Genomic DNA, 24,822 nt, shown 5'->3' on the forward strand with positions numbered 1-24,822 from the left:
TCTAATTCATGAAGCAAACACAATACTTCCTGCTGGTCTGCAGAGCAAATCTCTGTGCTCTGGTGCTGTTTGTGAGTGCATTAAATAGCCATTATGCAGCCCTGTGGGGGGAAAATGGACTCTTTTAGTGAAATGAGTCTCATTCCAAAGCATGTCTAATTCACAAACATCTAAAACAGCCATATTAAATGAAATTTTTACCGTCTGCTGAGAGTCGGTGGCACTGCAGTATTCTCAAGGGGTCAACAGCTCTACCTCTTTAGAACCTACATTTAGATTTTCTGTCAATAAATATTTAAATAAATCTATTGTTTAAAAGTAACTAAATCCTTGGACCATCTTTTTTAAGCTAAAACCTATGTTTATGGACTTTCAACAGTATTGTTGATGAGTAAGGGTCCTGGGGCCTCATTTATAAAGCTTGCTTACGCACAAAACAGGGCTTGAAAGTGGCATATGCCACTTTCCACGCAAAGGTTGTGATTTCTAAAAATAAACTTGGCTGGAGAATGTGCACACCAGTACGTCAACTTTGATCCTTGCGCATGAACATTTTGGAGACGGGGAAACTTGCAGTGCAGATGGTGAGGTGGTGAATTGAAGCCAGTTTCATCTCTTACATTTAATGTCATCACACATCAGACTTATAGACCCGCGTAATCATAAACACCCAAGTCTGCAGTGTTATAGATGTGTTCCTTGAGTGAGCCATTAGGCCTACTACTATATGCACAATGTTCACATCATACTTTCATCTTCAAATGATATAGAGTGATGGATAGCACTGATTGATTAGTATCAAATGTGACAAGGTGTGTAACAATCAGTCTAATTGCTGAGTAAGCATATAAATAGTGTGTCAACACTCATGCGTAATGCTGCACAATGGATGCGCTGGCACTGCTGGAAGACCACACAAATGGTAGGATCAGGATGGAGAGAGTCTTTAGGCCCATGATGATGACTGGCTAATAAGCCGATTTAGATTCCCTAGAGCAGTGCTCTTGGATCTGAACTGGGCCCAGTGTTAGACAGAACCACCCGCCGGAACTGCGCCATCCTGGTGCATATACAGGTGCTGACTACTCTGGGGTTTCTGGCAACCGGCTCCTTCCAGCAGGGATTAGCCTACAGATATGTGTTTGATATGATTAACAATATACAGTGCTTAACAAATTTATTAGACCACCCTAACCCTAACCAAAGTAAGGTTTATGCCACAGCTGCCCTAAATAAACAGCACTGGTAATTACCAAAATCATTTCTTACGTTTCTGCAATGGTTAATACACCAATATGTAGAAGCTCTTTAACCCAAATGATATATATTTAAATATTTTTTTTTTAAGATTTATTTTTGGGCCTCTATTAGATAGAGGAGGACAGTGGATAGAGTCAGAAACGGGGTCAAGAGTCGGGGAGAGGCATGCGGTGAGGGGCCTCGGGCCGGATTTGAGCCCGGGCCGCCTGCGTACATGGGGAGTGCCTTTAACCACTAGGCCACCAGCCCCCCCAAATGATATTTTTAATGCTAAAATATAATTATTATTGTTATCTATGCATTTTCAAATTTACTGATTTACAAAAAAACCCCCTGAAAAAATAGTAAAGCACGTTATTATTTCTTGATTAATATGTCAAATTATAGTTATTTACTTGCATTCCAAAACAGAAAATTGAGCTTTAGTGGTTAAATGTTATGCTTGATTCATTTCTGCCTTCTCAGAGAAGCCCAGTGAGCCAGCTCAAATTTGGGTGAAATCAGTTTGAAATTCCTCATTACTTTCTTTTATTAGTGATGCCACTACTGTGACCACCAAATAAAATAATTTTTCTGGCCTCCACCTCACCCACAAGCACCTCTATTTCGGTCTCCGTGAAATTCCTTTTCCTCGTCTTCTCTGCTGTGATTGAGCATCAAATGCCGTTGATCAGCAGGCTTATTTATATACAAAAACATTCATGAGGTACTTTGCATTGACCATTCATGGTAAAATGTGGGTGTGTAGAGGGCGGGATGTGAGATGAATCCACCTGCGCAACTTCCAGGTGGACTGTGATTTATAAAGGGAAAGGTGCTTGCAGGTGTGCGTACGTATGGTTTTATAAATCAGATTATTTTTTGCCGCACGCCATTTTCAGCTTTTGGGCGCATGTACACTTTTAGTATGGATCCTACGCAATTTTTATAAATGAGGCCCCTGTCCTTGTCATTTGAGAACAAAGTATTTAAATTCTACATCTTGTGTCAGAAATATGCATTATGACTGCCCTATACAGGTTGAAACCTAGCTACTGCAACCTAGATTTTCTATTGGCTGACCTGGTGGCAAGTGACATATGGTGCCTGCTTTCGGCACCACAGAGCTCAAAAGTTACCACTACTATTTACGTCAGTAGTAGCATCCAAAAGCTAAAATTTTCAGGTAACAGCGGGCTCCACCAATCACGGATATTGCTGGGTAGAGTAGTGAGTAACTGGTGACCAGTCCAGGATGTACCCTGCCTGTTGCCAAGTGACAACTAGGATTGGCTCCAGCCCCCACAGTCTTGAATGGGATAAGTGGTGGAGATAAAGGGTGGATGGAGTATCCTTTCCCAAAGACTGCATATAAACCATGTTTTTTTTTTTGTTTAATAAACAAAGGTGATATAATAAATGATTGTGCTATCTACTGAAGCATTTACTAAAATATCCCAATATAAATAATCTGTAGTTAATAAAAAACCACTGAATACAGTATTGTAGCCAAACAAGGAAGTCTGGCTCCACTTATTGATAGCTTCAACCCATCCAGGTACTTTGCCCAAATGATGCTAGTCTCACCCTTTCTGAGTGAAAGGGTGAGACTAGCATCACAACTTCACTCCACAATTAAACACAAAACAAAAGGCAAAGAAGACATTGAGAAAGACAAGTGTTATAGGTGTGTTTGCACCTGGATAGTATTGGCACAAATCATTTTGTGAATTGAAACCGTGAACTAAGAGGGGAAAGGAAGCACTTGCAATTTTTGCATCATTCTTTGTGCTATTAGCAGCCCGAATTTATAGTTTGCCTGTAAATGCACTGTGTATAAAATGAAAATATAAACCTGGTTCTTCCTCAGTTCGTCCTCCAGCTTCTGCAGACTCTGTTTCACCTCCTCTAGTCGAGGCTCCAAACTGCCAGCGTCGCCCATCTGAGGACTCCGTTCATACACCTCCCTCATCTTTAATAAGGCATCTCTGAAGCAATACAATATAATACACATAAAGAGAATAAGATTGGGAAAGGAAAAGATGCCTTAACCGATCATGTTCTATCACACAGTCATAATGATGTTTTTTAAAGATACGAAAATCAGTTTGTGCTTTTGTTTTTTTCCCATGTGAACTTTCTGTTTGAATAAAAAAGGTTTATTTTTTATCAAATAGGAAAAAAAAGTGAAATCATGATCTTATTTACTGTATATAATTTACAGGAAAATGAAATCAAGGTTATAAGAGAGTAGCCATAAAGCTGTTATCAACAATATAACTGGAGGAAACCAATGTTGTAATGGGAATATAAGATATTATAAATTGAGAAACAATACATCAAAAATGTTGGGACTAGACATGTACATGTGGATGAGGTAATTTTGAAATGAGCAATCTTTTTCTCCCTCTGCAGCTGATTAATAAACATCAGATATTCTCCACCAAACCAGCAGGAGGCAGCAGAGCAGCAGAGAATCAGAGCCAGTTTGAGATCCACAACAAGAGAGAGACACTAGTCCATTATTAAATCATTTCTGTCTGTATGCGGTGTTTCAGTGTTTGCATACAGGTGATCAGTGTGTGTTACCTCTGCTCTCTCTCTCTCTGGATCTCTTGGTTGATGCTGTTGATTCTTGTTTGAAGTTTCTTCCTTCTTTGTTCTGGAGGAAGATGACTGCAGTCTGCAGGACCCGAGCCCTACAACAAAAATATTCAAATAATGCATAACATTGTTACATTATATAAATTAAATACATGTAACAGCAGAAGTTTTCTGGATTGATAAATCTGTACATTTCTGACAGTTGAGATACCTACCAATTTGAGTGACAGCTGTCCAATCACAGAGGAGCATGAAGAAAACATTACATTAACAACACAGCAGGTCATTTAAAAAATACAGTGCTTAACACATTTATTAGACCTCCTGTCATATTTGTCTCAGAGACCATCCAGCATCATGAAGTGCTTTAATGCGGACTCTTTCATTTTCAGTGAGCTCTCCACGTTTTACCATTTTGAACAGGAATGAGGGATTTCAAACTGAATTCACCCAAATTTCAGCCAGCTCACTGGGCTTCTCTGAGAAGTCAGAAATCAATCAAGCATAACATTCAACAACTAAAACTCATTTTTCTGTTCAGGAATGCAAGTAAATAACTATAATTTGACATATTAATCAAGAACTATTAATGTGCTTTACTATTTTTGCAGTTTTTTCTAAATCAGTAAATTTGAAAATTCATGGATAACAATAATAATTATATTTTAGCATTAAAAATATAATTTGGGTTGAACAGCTTCTACATATTGGTGTATTAACCATTGCATAAACATAAAAAATGATTTTGGTAATTACCAATGCTGTTAATTTAGGGCAGCTGTGGCATAAACCTTACTTTGGTTAGGGTTAGGGTGGTCTAATAAATTTGTTAAGCGCTATGTGAATTTATGCAAGTGTCAACATAAAAACATGTACACATGTGTGGACAGGAAAGTGTTTATACAGGTTTAAATTGAAAATAAGATTAAAATAAGAAATAAGAGAGTATGTAAGATGTGACAAAATAAAAAAAGTCATGGATTCAACTCAAACAGGAATTCAACAGGGATGTTAATGACATTAGACAAAAAAGCAGGACCACAGGTATATTTTCAATGACATTAAGCCTATGGGTTAAATAAATATACTATTATCTGTCCATAGACAGAATCTCAAGGCGCAGTCGGGGGAGGAGGGTCTCCAGTTTGGGGAGTTCAGAGTTTCATCACTGCTTTTTGCAGATGATGTGGTTCTGCTGGCCTCAGCTGGGGAACTCCAGCAGGCTTTGAAGCGGTTTGTGCTGGTGCGAGAATAAGCACCTCTAAGTCTGAGGTCATGGTCCTCTGCCGGAAAACAGTGGGTTGCCCCCTCCAGGTGGGGAATGAGTCATTGCCCCAAATGAAGGGGTTTAAGTATCTCAGGTCTTGTTCACAAGTGAGGGTAAAATGGACTGTGAGATTGACAGGCGGATTGGTGCAGCGTCAGCAGTGTTGCAGGCACTGTACCGTAGCATAGGGTGAAGAGGGAGCTGAGCAGAAAGGCAAAGCTTTCAATTTACCAATCAATCTATGTCCCAACCCTCACCTATGGTCATGAACTCTGGGTAATGAAAGAGAGAATGAGATCGCAGATACAAGCAGTCACAATGAGACTGGGTGGCCAGGCCCAGCCTGGGAGATACTTTGAGGAGCTCAGACATCTAGAAGGATCTCGAAGCAGAACTGCTGCTTCTTCACATTGAAAGGAGCCAATTGAGGTGGTTCGGGCATCTGATCAGGATGCCTCCTCTGCGCCTTCCTGTCGAGGTCTTCTGGGCACGTCCTACAGGGAGGAGACCCCGAGGCAGACCCAGAACTCGCTGGAGGGATTATATATCCCATCTGGCCTGGGAGCGCCTTGGAATCCCCTCAGGAGGAACTGGAAATTGTTACGCCACCATGATAAGCAGATGAGGATGGATGGATGGATGGACTTTATTATCTGAGCTTCACACCAATCATTGTGCTGTTGCATATGCTACTTGTTTACATAATTTTTAACCCCAGCGGCCACTTTAGAAAGCAGGTTTAATGCAAAGCCAGAGTCTTTTAACTCTGAAATAAGGGAAACCAAGTTTCCATTTCAGGAAGAGAAACAACGCAAACCCAAGAAAGAGGGGTCCCCCAAGCTGGCTCAAGCAAAAGACGCAACTTAAACCTGAGCCATGTACCATGTTGACTAAGTCAGTGAACCTAACCTGGTAAGGAGCTGTTTTTCCTTCAATAAAGCCAGAGTTTCTCTCCATCTCCTCCATCTTACAGTGCTAGAAACACTGTTTCATTTCTTCATTCATTCCTACAGCCAGTGTCATGTGAGCTAAAAGAGATTCACTGTTTGTCTGAATGAAAATCCAGGTTGTTGTATTAAGTCTGTTAGCGATACTATTGAAAATGCGTATTGAAGATGTCATGACTTTTAGTTATGGTACTCACTGCACTATAATGGGAGCACTGGGATGCAGAGACACTGAGCCATTATGCAGTAATTTGGGGAAAACATCCCTTTTCATGCAAATTGGCCTTTCTGCATTTATTGTCTAATGATGAGGCTAACAGCACACCTTTAATAGAGTAAGGATTAACCTACTGTTTGCAAAAGCTGATAGAAGGGCTCACATTGCGGTTTTCCAGAGGTAAGGAAACAATTCCACTTTTGTATGACTTAAAAATAAATTATGTGTAAATAAGGTCAATAAATATTACTTTGAAATTATTATTACTTAGCCATAACCAAGGGTTAAATCAGTCTGAGGCTCCCAGCTGCTCTTTTATCTATGTGTGGCCCATTTACGCATGACGAAGATGTGACTAGATGTGCCGTTGTTTTCTCCTTCATTCAGTGAAGAAACTTTGTCAAGGTGGTGCTTAAGTGAACACATTAATATTCTTCATACTCTTTCTTTGACTAAACGCACTGTTTGTTATTTGGAATATTTAAAATGGTTAGTCAGTATCCATGACAGATGCAGGCGGGATTAGACACACACTTCTTGTGGGCAGGAGTGGATGGCACGCCCTGAAGTAGGGGCGGTAATGGTCAGAAATCCAGCAGGATTGATAAGAAAAGAGTCCCGCACAGGGCTCTACAATGGTGCTCTGGGAGCTACACGTACGTCAGGACTTGGAGATGTTGATTGAATTAGGTGTAATCAATTAACTTAACAAGATATATTGCAGGTGATAGAATATTTTTGTTTCATACTAGCTTGAGGATAAAGCTAATGCAAATCAAAATAGCCACTGATATTTACTTTGTTTGATATCCAAACATGATTAAAGTTGTCCTTCATGAGCCTTCTGCATAAAAGCTCTCACTGTTTGAACTACAGTTTTATGTTTCAGTTGCTTCCAAGTACTGTAAATAAAAAATACATTTTTGATTCAATATCCTTTCACCAGTTTTCAACTGTAATATTACAGGTGTGAATAAATATCAAATAACTAGACAACATTTAAACACACATTGACTTTATCAGCAGTTATCTCCCACAGCATCTCTCTCCTTTGCCTGAAGTACTGCTACTGTTTTCTAAAACATAATAAAACTTGCCACGTCTGTTTGAGGATTTATAGATTAAGAGAGTTAAATTAGTCTTTCTGTCCCATGTTGACATTTTGGATCATAGTGTTTGGGCTCCATTGTTTGTGTCTTTTTATAGTCGTGGTATATGCACTGAACTCCAAGTGAACCACGTCAAAGTTCATTGAGCACACTTAAATAAGCCATTCTGACACCAGAAACTCAGAGTTTCCAATCTGAGGGTAAATCAACTTAAAAGTTCAGGGTTACACTCGGTTGCACAAAGAACTAGTTGACATGCACAGTTAAGAGGAGCAGTTTGATCTCTGGTTAAGACGCCTGGCAGGGAACTGTGGAGCATGTGCAGAGCATCAAGACAGGTTTGGGGCCAAATCAGGTGTACACATACAAGTGTGACTCAACCCCCAGCGACATTATTCTAAGGTATTAAGGCCTTTGCACACTGAGTCTGTTTTATTCTTCAGTATTTTTGGCACGTTAAAAAAAGATCAAACTCATATTATTCCAATCATGTTTGCACAGTGATGCCAAAACCTTTGCTGCCTTATTTTTCTGAACAGGTTTGTTTTATGTGAATTTTCACATCAGCCCAACTCATTTAGATGATGATTGACGATTTAAAACTGGGTCTGCTGCTTCCTTCGCTCTCTCACTCACTCGCCCATGGTGGCAGAATTTACATACTGTTGGTCTAAAAATTCTAAAATAAACCATATGTGTGTAAATACTACTGTTTGAGTTTGTGTTTGCAGATTTATGTGGTGTCTGCACATGTTTGTGTGTACCCCTCTCTTCAGGCTGCGCAGACACTGCTTTCTAGTTCTGGATCCAGAGGTCATGAGGTCATTCAGCCGCTGTGTGATTGGTTCTCTAGAGGTAGGGGGTGGGGACTGAGGGCTGTCGGTTACAGCACCAGGTAAGGGGGAGGTTGGGGGTGGAGGGGGAGGCTGGCGAGGGGAGGACAGGAGTGTCAGCAGCTGGAGAGAGAGAAGGAATGTCGTGGTCAGTACAGCTGGTTGACTCTTCAAACTGTATTTTTCATGTCTTTACCTGTGTTGTGTGTATACATGCATGTGAATTTGTGCACCTTGTTCTTTCGTATAAAGGGCCAGAGCTTCCTGCTGTGCCTCCTCCCCTCTGTTCGGTTGTCGAGGTAACTAGATTCAGAGATACTCCTCCTCATAGAGGCGCTGTAATCCTCAAACTCTACATCACCAGGAGGGTCGAAGCCTGATTTATACACCTCCACCACCTGCCGGGTATCCTACAAGCACACAAAAATGTATGTTCACAAAATCAGACCTTATCTTTTTTCATTTTTACTATACTGCTATAAAAGAATTAAATAAGGGAACAAATGCTAGCCAATATCCAGACACATACTGACATGCTGTATATCTTCAATCAACTGTATCCCCAAAACTACCACCACTAACCCACTCCTAAAGGTAACAAAGTTTTAGCCTGGGACAGACTCACCATCCTGGGCTGGATGCTTTCAGCAGCATTCATCATGGCGTCCAGACAACGACTCACAACTGGAAGAACTTTTCTCTCTGCCTCTGCTGACAAACGCATTGCTTCACAGACTCTCTCAATCCTCCGCTCCTCCATGTCTTGGATACGCTGCAAACACAGAGACATGACAAGTTAATGCAATCTGGTATATGAGCCTGGTTTACCTGTCTCTAATTGTCCTAGTGCTGTGAACTTCTTGTTTACCTGGTAAATAAATGGCATGGTATGTTAAAGTGCTGGCTCATCTGATAGGTAAAATGAACCAGTCTACTCTCCTGCTAGTTTACCCAGAATATACAGTGCATCAAAAAGTATTCAGACTCCCTTCCCTTTTTTCAATTTGGTTATGTTGCAGCCTGACGCTGCAACATGTCCCATCACGACAAAGTGAAAACAGAATTGTAGACATTTTTGCAAATTTATTAAAAAAACAAACAAAAAACAAACAGACAGAAATATCACATTGACATAAACATTCAGATCCTTTACTCAATGCTTAGTTGAAGCTCATTTGGCAACAATTACTGCAAGTCTTTTTGAGTATGACTCAACAAGCTTTGCATGCCTGGCTTGGGGGATTTTCTGCCATTCTGCTTTGCAAATTTTATCAAGCTCAGTCAGGTTAAATGGGGACCATCAGTGGAAAGACATTTTCAGGTCTCTCCAGAGATGTTCAAGTCAGCGTACAAGTCAGGGCTCTGGCTGGGCCACTCCAGGACATTCACAGAGTCGTCCCTAAGCCACTCCTGTGTCATCTTGGCCATGTTCTTACGGTGATTATCGTGTTGAAAGGTGAACCTTCAGCCCAGTCTGAGGTCTTGAGCACTGCAGACCAGATTTTCATAGAAGTTATCTCAACTTTCCCTCAATGCTGACCAGTCTCCCAGTCCCTGCTCCTGAAAAACACCCCCTCAGCATGATGCTGTCACCACCATGCTTCACTGTCAAGGTGGTAATGGCAAGGTGATGAGAAGTGCCTGGTTTCCTCCAGACATAACATTGAGAACTGAGGCCAAACCGTCCAATCTTAGTTTAATCAGACTGGAGAATCTTAAAGCCTGGATCCATGGAGCGTTGAAATCATGGTGGTCATCCTGGACCTTTGTCCCATCTCCACACAGGATCTCTGGAGGTCAGTCAAAATGATCATCATGCTCTCGGTCACCTCTCTTACCAAGGTTTTTCTCCTCCTACTGCTCAATTTTCACCAAGCGACCAGCTCTTGGAAGATTCCTGATTTTGACAAACTTCTTCCATTTGAGAATTATGGAAGCCCCTGTGCTCTTGGGAACCTTCAGTGAAGCAGAATTTTTGGTAGCCTTTCCCAGATCTGTGTTTTAAAGCAGTTCTTGCTCTGATCTCCCCATGCAGTTCCTTTGACCTCATGGCTTGGTTTTAGCTCTAATATACATTGTCAGCTGTGAGGCCTTCTCTGAGAGATGTGTGCCTTTCATAATAATGTCCAACCAATTTCATTTAGCACAAGTGGACTCCAATCAAGGTGTAGAAACATCTCAGCAAAGATCAAGAGAAATGGGAGGAACGTGAGCTACATTTCAAATGTTTTTACAAAGGGTCTGAATACTTACAGTATGTCAATGTGATATTTTATTTTTTCATTAACAATGTGACAAATTTGAAAAAATTGAGGGGGTCTGAATACTTTCTGAAGTCACTTTAAATATAAATAAAAAACCAAGCTGCTTCTTTACCTAGACTATAACTAGCACCTGTGTCAAGTCTGCTGGTAAAACTGTTATAAAGTGGCTGTATGAATAATACAAACTTGTTTTACTACTTATTAACAGGGTAGACAACTGTTCACTTGCATTTTTGGTTCCATGTTAGGGGAGGTACCAGAGAGTGATGCAGTTTGTTTACCTGGTAGATGACAGGAACCAGCGTGTGGTAGTGCTGGTGTTGATCTTGGTTGAATTGGTTTAAACTGGTCACATAGTCTTTCCTTGCTTCTTCGGCAGCTTCTTTTTTCTGTTGAGCTGTCTGACGAGCCTGAAACAGACAAACAGGTGACAACGGCGTAAGTTTTCCACAAAGAATATCTAAAGAAGGAACTATTCACTCTAATAACTTAAATCCGTTTGGATCAAACTTTTAAATTAATAATGTAAGTCAGTATCAAATGTGATGGTCCAGTCTGCTTCCAGTTTTAATGCTAAGCTAGACTAAGACCATCCAAATTCAAGATCTTCACTCTTTTATATTAGAACAACATTAGAAGAAGCGGTGAAGGCTCTTACCTTCAGGGTGCAGCGCTAAGAGACAGACAGACACAGACAGGCAGGAGTTCAGGTAAGTGAAACCAAATCATTAATTAAAGAAGCAGTGAACACTTCAACATTTTTTTCAGCTGTACACTGAAAAAATTGACATTTGGACCAAACTGATAAAAATCGGCATTTTACAGCTTTTAATTAGCTCAAACGGACATCTGCTTTGAAAAATCTTTTCTGAAAAGGTGGAGCTTTCGTGGCGTAGAAACGTACCGATAGTAGGTTTCTATGTAACAAACTCTATATAAAAGGTAGAACGTGACCGCCTCTAACTGACTTTACCATTCAGAGACCACTCCCATCCTCTCCTGCACTGCTTTGGCTCTGAGAGCTCCGGCTTTAATAACACCGGTGCTGGAGCAAACAGCCCAGACAGGTAGTGTTCAGGACCACCACGGTCCACCATCACTCCACAGCCTGCTTCAGGGGACTCTGGAGGGGTAAAATCCTCCACCTCAAAAGATTGCTCTGAGGCAGCAGTGCTACAGGACTCTATGTCATTTTCTGGCAAAGGGAGTCACTGTCACTTCCACTTCATCTAGAAAACCCCGTCTGTAAAAAAACAACAACAACAACAAAAAACTCCGTCCCTTTCCCCTCCCTCCTCTCAGTACCAAACTGCTCACTTTCTGTGCATTTTTTGAAATCTTGAAGTGGGCAGAGTTAGCTATGAGCTGGGGGTTCACTTACACTTTAAAGAGCTGTTTCGTGTATAAAATCTCAAGGCACATTTTTTCAGTCGAACTTAAAGAGAAAAAGGAGACAAACAGACCTTTTCTCCATCCGTCTTGTTGTCGAGGTCAATTCTGTCTGAGATTTGTTGAGCTCGCTCCGCCTCCTTACAGTCACGCTCAAACCGGCGTTTACTCTACACAACAATTAAAAAGGTCAATACAAATACTATAATGCATAAGATGAAAATACATTTTGTTTTAATGATTTTACAACCGGATTTTGAATCTGGCATCAGGTGGACTAATATTTAAGGTCCCATGTCACTCACAGACTCAAGTTGTTTCCAGGAGCTCTCAATGTGCTGCTGAGCACGGCGGCCATCTTGAAAATGCTGCAACAAACATTACAATGTTTTTTTTTTAGTTTTTCTAAAGTTAAGTTTATCACAAGCTTTCAAGATTTATACCAATGAGGTATGTTTTTCTGTGTTTTGTGCTTGATTTTGTTTGTTTTTTGTGTGAATGTACAGCATGTTTGTTCATATTTTTCTGTTGTTTGTAGAGCTGTCAGTCAATTAAAAAGTTGTATTCTATTAATTATAAGCCTAATAATTAATTGAAATTAATCACATATGCTGATACTTTAAGAAAGATTGTACTACAGATAGATTAAATAATAACAGTTACAAAACAATGAGAAAGGACATGCTTCTGAATGGAATCAAAACTTTTTTATTAGCCTTTGAAACAGAATAAGTGGAGACCATGGACAGATTGTGCATTCATGGGTCAATCCACGATGGTGTTAATCCGTAGAAATCCATAATCCATAAAATAAAAATAAAAAAAACAATGACTTTTCATGTGTTCAAATCGAAGTTATGAAGCTGCTTTAGCCAGTCATGGCATCAGAGTGCGATTGATTAGCATAATTTTTCAATCCCATTTTTTTATCCCTGTGATTAACGACTCAGAATTAATTGAAAACTTTGAAAGCACTAGCTGTTTCTCTTTTTGTGAATGTCTTTGTGTTTGCGTACTCACAGTTTTCCTCTCAGTCTTCAGCTCTTGAGTGTATCGGGACAGCTCACAGACGATCTGTGTGCTCAGGTTTTCAGCGAGTTCTTCTCTCTGAATCGAGAGTTCATTCAGCTGACGGAGAGTTGCTGCAAACGCCAAACACCAAGTGTATCTGGAACAACCAATCAGAATCCAGATGTACTTTTAACAACCAACCACTGATAAGATGTACAGCTATCCTACAAACAATTTAAAACTAACTGTAAAAAACTAGACATGTTGCATTAAAGCTAATAAGAAATGACATACACCTTTAACAATCAAAAAACTTGTCTGCAATAACTTGTAAGAAAAATTATATGCACCTTCAGCAACCAGTGAGACCCTAAACAATAAAAAAACTGGTTCCTCTGAAAAATACATGCTCAATAGGTTAAACGGTCACTGTTTTATCTCTGTCAGTCAGCCCTGTGGTTGACTAGCAACCAATCCATCCTCAGTTTTCATAATTTTGATTTTAGGGGACTTCTGGACCTGAACAATTGCATCAAAAACATTACTGACCTGCCTTCATCCTCTCTGCTTCTCTTGGGATGATACTTCTTAGACAGGCTCCTGCAGGCAGACAAGTAAAAACAGAGATATACAGATAGAGACATGCAAACAGTAGAAACTACCAGAGACACAAAAAGGTAGAGATTTCATCACAATGGTTGTCATCAGTTTGCTGGTCATGAAACATTAATGGCCCTCTAACCACATCCTTGAATCAAATTTTCTGCTGTTTGCTTACAAATGTAATAAAATGACAAATATTTAAAGTCCCTTAACTTTGAATATGAGTTTAAAACAGCTCATGCCTCTGAAACTCTAGGACATTTACAGTTCATAAATATTTCTACAGAAGAGAGAAGTGGTGTAAAAGAGATCAACATGTGACACAAGTACCTGATTTGCTTGGCGTAGCTCAGCTCGATGTCGGCTCTCTCTTTAACAAACTTAGTGTATCTCTCCAGAAAGTCGATTCCCCAACTGGTGTGTTTCTCCAAGTTATCAAACTGATCCTGAAACACATAACAGCAAACATTTCACTTCATCCAGCCTCAAGTACTGGCACCTTGCGGCACTGAACTACAGTAATAAAACTGTGTAATATATTACGTGTAGTACAGTGTTAATGTTTTTTAATCCTTTATTTTAGCAGGGATAACCCACTGAGACCTAGGTTTTTTTCCCAATGTTGCCCTGCAGCAATAAAGTAAGAGAAAGAATAAGAAAAACACAGTAACACAACTAAGATAATTACAGATAAATTCATGAACAAATATCCATACTTGCAGGCCCATGCCCTGATTAATATGTCACATTTAAAGCAGCTGCTATCACATTCCTCACATCGTGAAGGAATAAGATACCAGAGATGACAGCCTGGAAATCCACATGATAGTTCCAGCAACACTAAAAGCGATCTTAACCCATTCGGTTCTAAACCTCGTATTTTAATGTGTGATCCAGATATGAGATCTGGTTGTATGGCTTGAAATGTTTATAGATGGGAGGGAAATCAGGTAAGGAAGGAGTTTACCAATGAGTACTCTGTAAACAAACGGAATACTGTGTTGCTTCGCAGACCCACCGAGGGTCCACTAACATTACAGGTCACAGTGGTAAGTATGAAATTTGTCTCCAGAGATAAAGTGAAAAGCACTGTGATGAAAGGCATCCAGTGGCAGTCATAGCAGTCAAGCAGTCATATATGTATAGAGAGTGAATTCACAAAATAAAACTGATAATCTCTGTGTAGGTTCTCATTCATCCAAATCATAGTTATCCAAAACTTGGTCCAAAGGGGTTAACTGGACTTGACTGAGACTCTTGAAGACGTTTTGCCTCTCCTCCAAAAGGCTTCTTCTTCATTAGTCTGAGACCAATTAAAGCTAGTTGGAATTCAAATCACACTGTAACTGAGGGAAAGCTTGACTGTGTTAGGGTACTGAGGACTATGATATTGCATCATCTGTATTGAAATGAATTTTACAGTAATCTATCTTTCTGCAATGTAAGTATTGTTGGGAGGAAATGCTGCTGTGTTACAGGATAGCTGACAAAGTACCATATAACTGTTGTATCATAGTATGTCTAGTGTAGTACAGTTTTAGTATAGAGTTCATACTGTCCAACAGTATTTAAAGTACAGTATTACTGTATTAGAGTAATCTTACTGAAGAGTTATAACTGTTGTATAATACAGAATTAATACTGTATTATACAACAGTTAGTTCTCACTGGGTAATCTGATTGGATGGGAGGTATTCCATGATTGCTGATAGAGAGAACAGCATCACTATGAATGACTGTCTCAACCAGGTGTTCTGACTTTCAACATTTTGCATTTCAGTAGACGGTGTTTGTCTTGGCTACACATTAATCAAATAAAGCTGATTATCTTTACTCCTCTGCCTGCAGTCACAAACATTTAACCACATCACAGCTGTCCAGTTCAACATCTCTCTTTCTTGTTTGATATTGCTTAAAGTCCCTGTAAAGTGAAATCCTAACTTTGTGTCTAAACACACAAGATATGTTGGAATAAGGTTGCGGTAAACATGTGAAAACACAGAATTTTGGATTTAGGCCAACTGGCTTGAATTTATTCTATAGCAGCCAGTGACATCACTGGTCATGATGGGGTATCACCCTGCCCCCTAACACTACCACAATATACAAGCAGTTCATCTCAGTACAGTCTGTTGTTTGCTCATATCACTGCCTTCATTGAAAGTTAACAGTCAGCTACATGCTATGTTTTTGTTCATTGTGAGGTAAATTTCCCAAATCTATCAGCCACAGTGGCCTACAGGTCATTAAAAGCATCCTAACAGAGCGATTTTTTTTTAACCAGAAAACAGTTACTTCTGTCTTTCTGCTCTGGCATGAAGCCCGGCAGCTGCGCTCTGATCAGAAGCATTTTTTTTTTAATTAGAGAGGACTGTATTTCTCATGAGTGGGTGTGGCCTCGACTTATTCAACCGACACGCCCACACCATCCTAGAGCAGCTATTACTGCTACATTTTTCATGATTTTGAAGCTTAATTTTATAAACTTGGAGATGACAGTGGCCTGTCATAAGAAAAACCTAAAATCTTCTTTTTTTCTACCACTTTACAGGGACTTTAACTGTAGTAAAGTATTACTTAGTGATGTGTGACATTATCAGCAAGATATGGGTATCAGCAGATATTAGCTTAAAAAGGTAATTAACATCATGAGAATATCTTCCTACTTTTACAGCTGTTACATCTGGCATATATATCAGCAGTATATATATGATATAATGGCCTTAAGTATCAGTAAAACACACAAGTGTACCATCAGGTATAGGTAACTGCCTAGTGTGCTACACACACTCAAGGAGTCCCTGAACTTTCTAAAAGAAGCCTCATCAAACAACTACTGGACTGTCTTTTTCCCTCCTTTCAGCTCTGCTTGACTCAGCCTCTTTTTGCACAGGACAGACTTTGCGTTCTTAACAATAAAAAAGGTATTGGGGTGCAGATGGCCTAGTGGTTACGTTGCGCCCCATATACGAGGGCAGTCCAGGTTCAAGTCTGGCCTGTGGCTCTTTCACTGCATGTCCTTCCCGACTCTCTAATCCCTGTTTCCAGCTCTATCTACTGCCTTCTCTCTAATGAAACAGCAAAAAAGCCAAAAAAAAAAAAAAGTATGAATATACTCTTGGCTAAAATGAATTTGGAAAATCAGAAATCAGCAAAAATCCAATATCATACATCTCTAGCATAAATACTTTAGATTAGTGTTGCTGTAATAGCAACAAACATACATCTGAAGCCCACCAAGTCTCAAAGGACTAACTATAAAGTCAGGTTCTCTGGTCAGGTTGTACCCCTTGGCCCTTATGTCTGGAGCTCAATACATGCTATCAGTTAAATTTGGGGGCGCAGCATTGACTCCTAATGATCAGACAGGGCTCAAGGAAAATTTAAAATTGAATGAGTGTTGGGACATCCTTAAAGAAAACCAGTTCCAGAACTTTCAGGACTTCAGACTGCAAACATCTTCATCTTCCAAAAAACAGAAGAACCCTCAATACAAACCAAAGGGAGGCTCAGAAAGAGATCTGTTAATCTTCTCTAGAAGTCAAACACGTCCAGAGAGAAAGTACCATTAAAGTGTCATCCTCTGAATGCTCAGTTTGGCCCAGTGATACTGCCAAAGATGCTGCATGAGTTTTGAATTCCTCTGCCAAAGAGGTGACAGACTTTGAAAAGGCTGTGTTTGCTTTATTAGAATGCTGAATTAAATGCTGACTGATTAATTACTTTACAGCAATTTCTAATGTAAAGGTGCACATGATATAAAAATGTCAGTTTTCAACCATATTATCTTTGCATACATCTACAGAATTCATCCAAATTTACTCTGTCTGTCGAGTACCTAGGTGCAACTAAAGGCTCATTGGTAACCTTTTTTTATATGTGACACCCAGTGCTGCAATACTTATTTATTTCTATACTTAGTTTGCATTTTTCTTTTTGGCCAGTTAGAGGCCAGTGTGTTAAGTCAGAAGCAATTCTTACGTATTCTAACCACATTTCTGTTGTATATATTCTTCACAGCGCAGTCACATATGTATCATTTATCATGTGTATTATTGTAATAAATATACTGTGTATGCACCTACTGATACCGGCAATCTCTAATGATACAGTTGATACTGTATGTTTCCCTTATCTGATCACATCCTTGATATGTTCTTGTTGATAAGTAATAAAACTATAGGCCTGTTAAAGCTGTGTTTAGCCTGTTACAACCCTAGCTCACACTGTTAAATTGACTCACGTGTGCTTGAGATGTAACATTGTATAATTCCTGTGGGTTTCTTTCCTGAAATGCCACAAATAAGAGGAAAAAAATCTGACCATGGGAGAGGAGAAGAAATGATATGTGATTTATGGAGTTTCTTTCTTAAACATAGGCCTACAGTTACACTTACTGTAGGGCCCGTAGGCTATACATAGACATATTAGACACTGCATCAATGTGTCATTAAGGCACGTGATGATAATGATTCATAATAACAATAATAGTGTGGTCAGGGTCAGGGGTTGGGTTGATGGGGGGTCTCTGCCTCTTTCTGGTCGCGCGCTGCAGCATCATGGAGGACGCGAGCCATTGTCGTCATTCACCGTGTTGCTATGGCAGAGCTGACAGAAGCACGAGGGCCTTACACACATACACACACATTCACACCATCAGGCCGCCCGGTAACCGACACACCGACGGGTTACCGGGTGAGCGACAGAAGCTGGCGCTAAAATCGGCTTTTTAGGATGTTATACCGGGTGATGTCCGGGTGCAGCAGGTGTGAACAGGTGTACATACCCACAGCTCGGTGCCCCAGTTGCAGCTCATGGTGTCCGGTTTGCTCCTCGCGCTCCGCCTCTTGGTACCAATCCGACAATCACCGCGAGCTGCTGCTGCTGCCCGCCGCGCGCATCCTCATTGACACAACCACAGCCTGTCTGTCGAACCCTTTATCTGTGTGTTAACGAGTCAGTCTCACTAGGAATACGTCTGTCTGCTTGTCAGTCTCCCCCTGTATCTGTCTGTTGGTCTGTCTGGGTCTGTAGCAGCACTAGAGCAGAGGACGCGGACACGCGCGGCGCGCCTCCCCGTAGGACCCTTTGTCATCAGTGAGGAGATGCTGAGATCGTGTGTGTTTGTGAATATGTGTATTTGTGTGCATGTTCTGAGCATGCTCAGTTGCTGCCCGCCCTGCTGCCACACACACATATTATAACAATAACTGCTCCTGTTATGTCGTTGGAGACATATACATTTGAAAGGTAGTAAATATTTAGTTATTAAATCAACCTATCCATCTATAATTTCACCATAAGTGCATTTCCTTCTGATAAAAAATGTCGGTATTATTAATGATATTAATATTCATTTTACTACTAATGCCGTGATGGTCACTCCTCCCACAGGCAGCCCCATCTACATCGCAGTCTGTAGTGACGTCATCAAACCAGGCTCACCATTGCAAAAAACAATTTCATTTTAAGCATTCTTGTTTTTATTCCTTATTTTCACATTTTATATATATATTAAAACAATAAAGTACTCTGAATATATGGAGCAGTAGACAGCCTTTAATCAATGTAACTGTTTTACATTTGATTTATATGAACATTGCTTTCATTCATAAATCAGTGCAGTGATTCCTGCGTCCAAATTCAATTTCTTTTTAGTACTTTTCTCACATAGGCAAACTCTCTGCAACAGTCAATACTATATCCTTTCAGAGAAATAAGCTGCAATATCAAAAACAAATGCAATGGTCTACAATGTTTAGAACAGAAATGCACAGTGTAATGTTGTAGGACAAGTTTGGTGCTATGGGAAATGTCTGATATTTTGTGAAAACTTCAATGTACTAAGAGTTTGGTGTTGTGTGGAAAATTTACTTTTGTGCAGGGTATCCTCGCCTCCTGGAAAGCGTGAAAAACTGCTGACCAAATTTCCAGTCATGGAAAACACATGGAAAATGAAAGATAATTTGTGATGCCCTGGAAAATTATTTTAATACTATCCTAAATGTCTTTTTCATCTGCAAGGGCCAAGTTATGCTAAGGATCCTATTAAACACAGGCAGTAGTTTATGGACAATAGTATATAATAGGCTAATGCTGTCAATACCCTAGTCACATCACATCATTAATTTACATAGCATTTTAAAATAATGGGCCCTAATTGCTCTTGAGGAAAAAAGCCAAAACCATTCTTGTATCAATACATATACAGTATTAAAAAACACCATAAGTACTTTGAATCATCAAATTACCTATTTATCTATTATCAATTTGCTATGCATCCTAAGCATGTAAGATTTAATAGATATAGCCATGGACTGCACACCTTTTATATTAGACTTTATTCATTTTTCAACAGAGAAGCCGTACTTACTTGTATAAATATTTACTCCCTTGAAAGTGACTCATGTAATTCAACAGAGGTCCAGCCAGATGGTGCTAGTAGTCTCACAATTAGTGAACCTGAGTGCAGTGAATGTGTCTCAAGTGATTGTAGTATAAAAGACACCTGTGTCTGGAAGGTCCAGTCACTGGTTTATCAGTATCCCTGGCTACCATTACATCATAAAGATAAAAGAACACTCCAAGCAACTCAGAGAAAAGTTAATTGAAAAGTATAAGTCAGGGGATGGATACAAAGATTTTCCAAGGTACTGAACATCCCCTGGAGCTCAGTTAAATCCAAATTCAAGGAATGGGGTGCATATTGTAAACCTGCCGTCCTCACAAACTTAGTGACCTTGCAAGAAGGAGACAGGTGAGAGAGGCCTTCAAGACACCTATGATCACTCTGGAGGAGTTTCAAGCTTCAGCTGAGATGGGACAGACTCTACATACAACAACTGCTGCCCAGGTTCTTAACAAGTCAAAGCTTTATGGGAGAGTGGAAGAGAAAAAGCCACCATTGAAGAAAACTCATATTAAATCTCCACTAGGGTTCACCAGAAGGCATGTGGGAGACTCCATGGTCAAGTGGAAGAAAGTTCTTTGATCTGAAGGGACCAAAGTGGGGCTTTTTGGCCATCAGACATGGTACTTTGTTTGGCCAACACCAAACACTGCACATCACCACAACCACACCATCCTCACTGAGAAGCACAGCGGTGGCAGCATCATGCTGTGGAGATGCTTCTCTGCAGCTGGCCCTGGAAGGCTTGTAAAGGTGGAGGGTAAAATGAATGCAGCCAATATAGGAAAATCCTCGAGGTCATTCTTATTCAGTCTGCAAGAGGGCCATGGCTTGGGGAGAAAAATTATTTCCCAGCAAGACAATGACCTGAGGCATGGAGCCAAAGCTACACAGAAATGGCTTACAGACAACAACTTTGGATTCAGATGGGGCACCTGCACAGCTTGGTCTAAGTAATGTCTGGTACATGTGGGGTGTCTATAGATATACAGTGCTGTAGTATGGTTGGTTTGGTGCATGCCATGAGCTTGGTTTCTGTCGAGTTAATTTTCCCTTTTTCCTGGTATCATTGCCTGCCCCTACTCGCTTGAGGCCTGGAGATCAACAGAAAACGCTGGACACAACTCAGCTTGCTTCATGTTACTCCATTTATTGGTCACAACAGTTGAAGTAGCAGTGGCAGTAGCAGGTTGATAACCTCAAAAAAAATAGATAAAGAATCAGGCTGTCATTAAAAGGATTCCAATAAATGGCCTTATTAATGTCCATTTTAAATACATTTTGAACGAAGGATCAACTGCAAATATACCAATTGACTTTCTTGATTCTTTAAATTCCTTAAATTATTTAAATCACTTTAACCTTGCCCCAGTAAGTCTTGAACAGTTTTTAAACTTAAATTATTTGACCAATTCATTCAAGTTCATTCTTTATGCTTAAATATTTAAATTACTTCATAAATTTAACTCAGAATTATACATGTGAACTATTGTAACTACTTTAATGATTAAAATATATTGACTTGATGTTAATGTTTTAGTGGTCTATTTTCAAATCAATCAATCAATAAATGGTCAATATTTAAACCAAATCAGATCAAATCAGATCAAATGATCTCAATCTCAATCAGATTGCCTTTATAAGTTTAAACAATGAAATAGAATCAAAGATAAATCCTAAGATAAATCAGACCTCAAATCACCAGTGTCTATGCCAGTGTTTAACTCTACATTTGAAATAGCAGGGCTTAAATTAACAGTACACAAATCATTTTAGCCTTTCAGTCACCAAATTAAAGTTGTTATATTGTTTAGTGTGATTAAATTAAAATTTTCCTCACCACTGGCGTCTCTGAGGTCTCCATGCAGTGATTCCAACACACTCTGTGTCTGTGTGGCAAAAGGGTGACACACCTGATTCTGAGCCTTCTTATTACATCAGCTCTACCCCTCCCCCTCTATACCTGCACTGAGGAGTCTGGCTTGATCCTGCAGCCACTCTTTAGCAGGAAAGACATAAATGACTGCCAAATAAATTAACCATGACAAACATAAAATCAGAATGTCCCTAGATTGTCTCAACAGTTTCATTGGTATGAGCCTTTTTAAAGTATATTTACTATCTGTTGGGCTTAGTCTATTTCCTAGTGTTCTACCTGGATACATCAGGGTCTTCATGAGGGACAAATTCCAGTTCTGTCTCCAGGAAAGCCACTGTTTTCTCCAGCACTGTTACCATGTCATCCCAGCCACCATGGATTATGGGTAGCAGCAGTTGTGGTGTCCTGCAGCCCTGGGTGATGCATTTTCTGTAAAACATCACATCATCCAACAATGGGAGATGTCACCTTCACGGTAAAAGCCAAGAAGATGGACACAGTACCTGTGATGCTTTTCCAGTAAAACACAGCTGCTTCTGTTCTTCAGCTCCTGATGAGACTTCATCTTTATCTGTTCCCCCTCCTCTCTTTGTAAAGCAGCAGTGAGCAAAGCATTTCTTTTGACAGAGGACAGAATTGATCGTCAGGACTCAAAACAACCTGAGGAGGCAAGTCAGGGACAGAGCCTTGAACAGATCCAGGTCTCATCTCTTTAAATGGAAGGATATGATCTTTGTGATCCATCCTGTCTGCTCTCCCACTTTCTGTTTCTTCTTCACTCTGGAAAAAACAAATTACAGAGAAGAAGAGAAATAGATCAGAAATTGGACATCTAAAACACAAACAATTTTTGCATTCCAACCTAGACTGTATATTCAAACAACAAACTATTCTATGATTTTAATTACTCCACTGACCTTCAGGCAGGAATCTTTCAATAAGTGCAGTAATGTGACAATGAAGGCCGCATGGAAGAAGACTGAAAAGTGTTAAAATGTGAACAAATAACTCAAACTGAGAAGGCATTCACTTTTCCTGATTTCTGTAAAATGACCCAGTTAAAATGAAGCGGTAACAATTGGTGTCACATTTTAGTCCTATGCAACAAATTTTTCTGTTACGTAGTTAATAATAAATCTTAGCGGATAGAATGATAAAGCAGCAGCTCAAAGTCTCTGGTCCACACAGGCCTCTCCTCCTCTTTTTTTTTCTGCTGCTTGTTTTCTCTCAGTCAGTGAACGAGCACCACCTATCTCATAGGCGGAAATACTTCCTGATTTCATGGCGTCGTCATGACAATACAGACATTGTCCTGTATTATTTTTCATATATTTACCAACATAACACAGTGTACGTCTAGACTCCAGACACGACTCTTCTGGGCTCTGGTTGTAGGGGTCTGAGAATTAGGGCCTAATCTTTGAATCTGAGAATTTAAGGGTTTGAGAACCAAAAACAATATGAAGGTCTTAAAATCTATAAATAAGGCTCAAATAATTTTAGTATCTGGAGTCTAGGAATGTAAAACTGTTTGTCTAAAGCAGCAAATTTGAGGGTCTGAGGGTAGTCTGAGTATTTAACTCTAAGGGTCTGAGTCAAGAAATTGGAAGACAAAGGGATTTTAAAGATGGGGCCCCAAAATTCTGAGGGTATACGATTTTTAAAGATTTCAAATGTGTTGGTCTAAATATCTGAAGAAGGAAGGTCTGGGCATGGGAGTTCAAAAACCTAGGGGTCTAAAATTCCAACACGCTAAGACGATGAGGATTCCAGGGTTTACAAAGGTGAGGGTTTGAAGATCTTCAGTGAAATGAATGAAAAAACAAACTTTGACACAGTGTTTCATTTTTGGAGCCTGCGCCATTTAACAAAGGTTAAGTAGTTACTTGAAATAACCAGTCCAGGGCGCTGCCTCTCAACCGGTGACAGCTGAGGTAGGCTCCACCCCCCACAATAAAACAGGATAACCCGTATAAAAAAGAGGACAGATTGATTATGTAGAAATGAGCTTTCTTGAAGACAGAAAGATTTATTTAACTTATTTAGACAAACTCTACAGGTCAGGATATGGTCCAGGTCGAGGGTTCAGGATCTTCCCGGCTCTGATGGCCTTATTATCAGAATAACTGAAATAAAATATCAAGCAGTAAATGTCAGGCAGTAAACCTGCCAGTAAATGTCGTAAGAGTCACATCTTGTTTCTGAGAGTTGTGAGGATTTGAACTTTTCCCACAGATCAAAGCCTGAAATGTCACCGTGTCCTTTGTTGTTCTTTTTATTAAATATCAGTCAGCTCTGTTTGTCCTGACTCCACTTGTGTTGTATGATCAGTGTTGCTGAGACATTCTGTAGTTTAAAATATTCGTAAAACATAAAAAGAGCATCACAAGTGAAGAAATAATCAAAGTAATTTGTAATTTGAAACCTTTTCCATTTTTTACCTCAAGCTTTAATGATTTTTTAGTGTTTTGGTATGCAACATGATGGGAATGATGAAAGTAACTTTTATTTAGCATTTCTCAAAACAAAGTTAGAAAGTGTTTTGCAAAGACAGCAATAAATAAGAATTAAAACATAAAACAGGCAGGTCCTAATTCATAAGTGAAGGGACAATCAGGAAAAACAAACAATTTAAGACATAAAATTCTTTTAAAGGAATTCTAAAACCCAAAACTCAATAAAAACTAAAAATAAAATAAATGTGGGATTGACCCATTGATTAAAGTATGTCTTAAGAAAAGATTTCAAAGTGATTACTGACACTCCATCTTTTCAGTCTGGTATTGGGAATTACAAAAAGACCTCTGCCCAAGGATCTCAATGTACGCTTCGGCTCATGTGGTGCTAAAAGTTCAGAGATATAGCTAAAAGCAAGGCCATGAAGAGCGGTAAATGTAAAAGGTGTAAATATGGATACAATAATGTAGCATCTTAATGCTTGACCATTGTTCTTCAAAGAAATAATTTTCCTTAAATAAATTTTAATCTCATCGGTAAAGAAACACAAAGGTTCACTCACACAAAACGCAGATCTTCTGGCTGTTAATTTAT

General features: G+C 39.6%; 1 protein-coding gene across 3 annotated transcripts in view; it reads right to left on the reverse strand.

Annotated features, from left to right (window-relative positions):
• The window catches only part of fnbp1a (formin binding protein 1a), a 31,371-nt gene extending 9,593 nt beyond the window's left edge, over positions 1-21,778 (reverse strand). Inside the window, exons 1-14 of one of the 3 annotated variants that reach the window (XM_041788643.1) lie at positions 21,733-21,778; positions 13,814-13,929; positions 13,430-13,480; positions 12,890-13,037; positions 12,175-12,237; positions 11,944-12,039; positions 11,139-11,153; positions 10,762-10,890; positions 8,842-8,988; positions 8,450-8,626; positions 8,148-8,339; positions 4,059-4,073; positions 3,829-3,938; positions 3,095-3,227 (exon numbers count right to left, since the gene is read on the reverse strand). In XM_041788643.1, coding sequence (XP_041644577.1) covers positions 3,095-3,227; positions 3,829-3,938; positions 4,059-4,073; positions 8,148-8,339; positions 8,450-8,626; positions 8,842-8,988; positions 10,762-10,890; positions 11,139-11,153; positions 11,944-12,039; positions 12,175-12,237; positions 12,890-13,037; positions 13,430-13,480; positions 13,814-13,929; positions 21,733-21,756 — 1,416 coding nt within the window. In that variant the 5' untranslated portion in view covers positions 21,757-21,778. Of the gene's footprint in view, positions 1-3,094; positions 3,228-3,828; positions 3,939-4,058; positions 4,074-8,147; positions 8,340-8,449; positions 8,627-8,841; positions 8,989-10,761; positions 10,891-11,138; positions 11,154-11,943; positions 12,040-12,174; positions 12,238-12,889; positions 13,038-13,429; positions 13,481-13,813; positions 13,930-18,269; positions 18,507-21,732 lie in introns of those variants that run through there. The other 2 variants (XM_041788642.1, XM_041788644.1) reach the window with 2 other exon arrangements.
• Positions 21,779-24,822: the final 3,044 nt, after the last annotated feature.

This window comes from Cheilinus undulatus, linkage group 5, assembly GCF_018320785.1.
Source record: "Cheilinus undulatus linkage group 5, ASM1832078v1, whole genome shotgun sequence".
NCBI classification, from domain to species: Eukaryota; Metazoa; Chordata; class Actinopteri; order Labriformes; family Labridae; genus Cheilinus; species Cheilinus undulatus.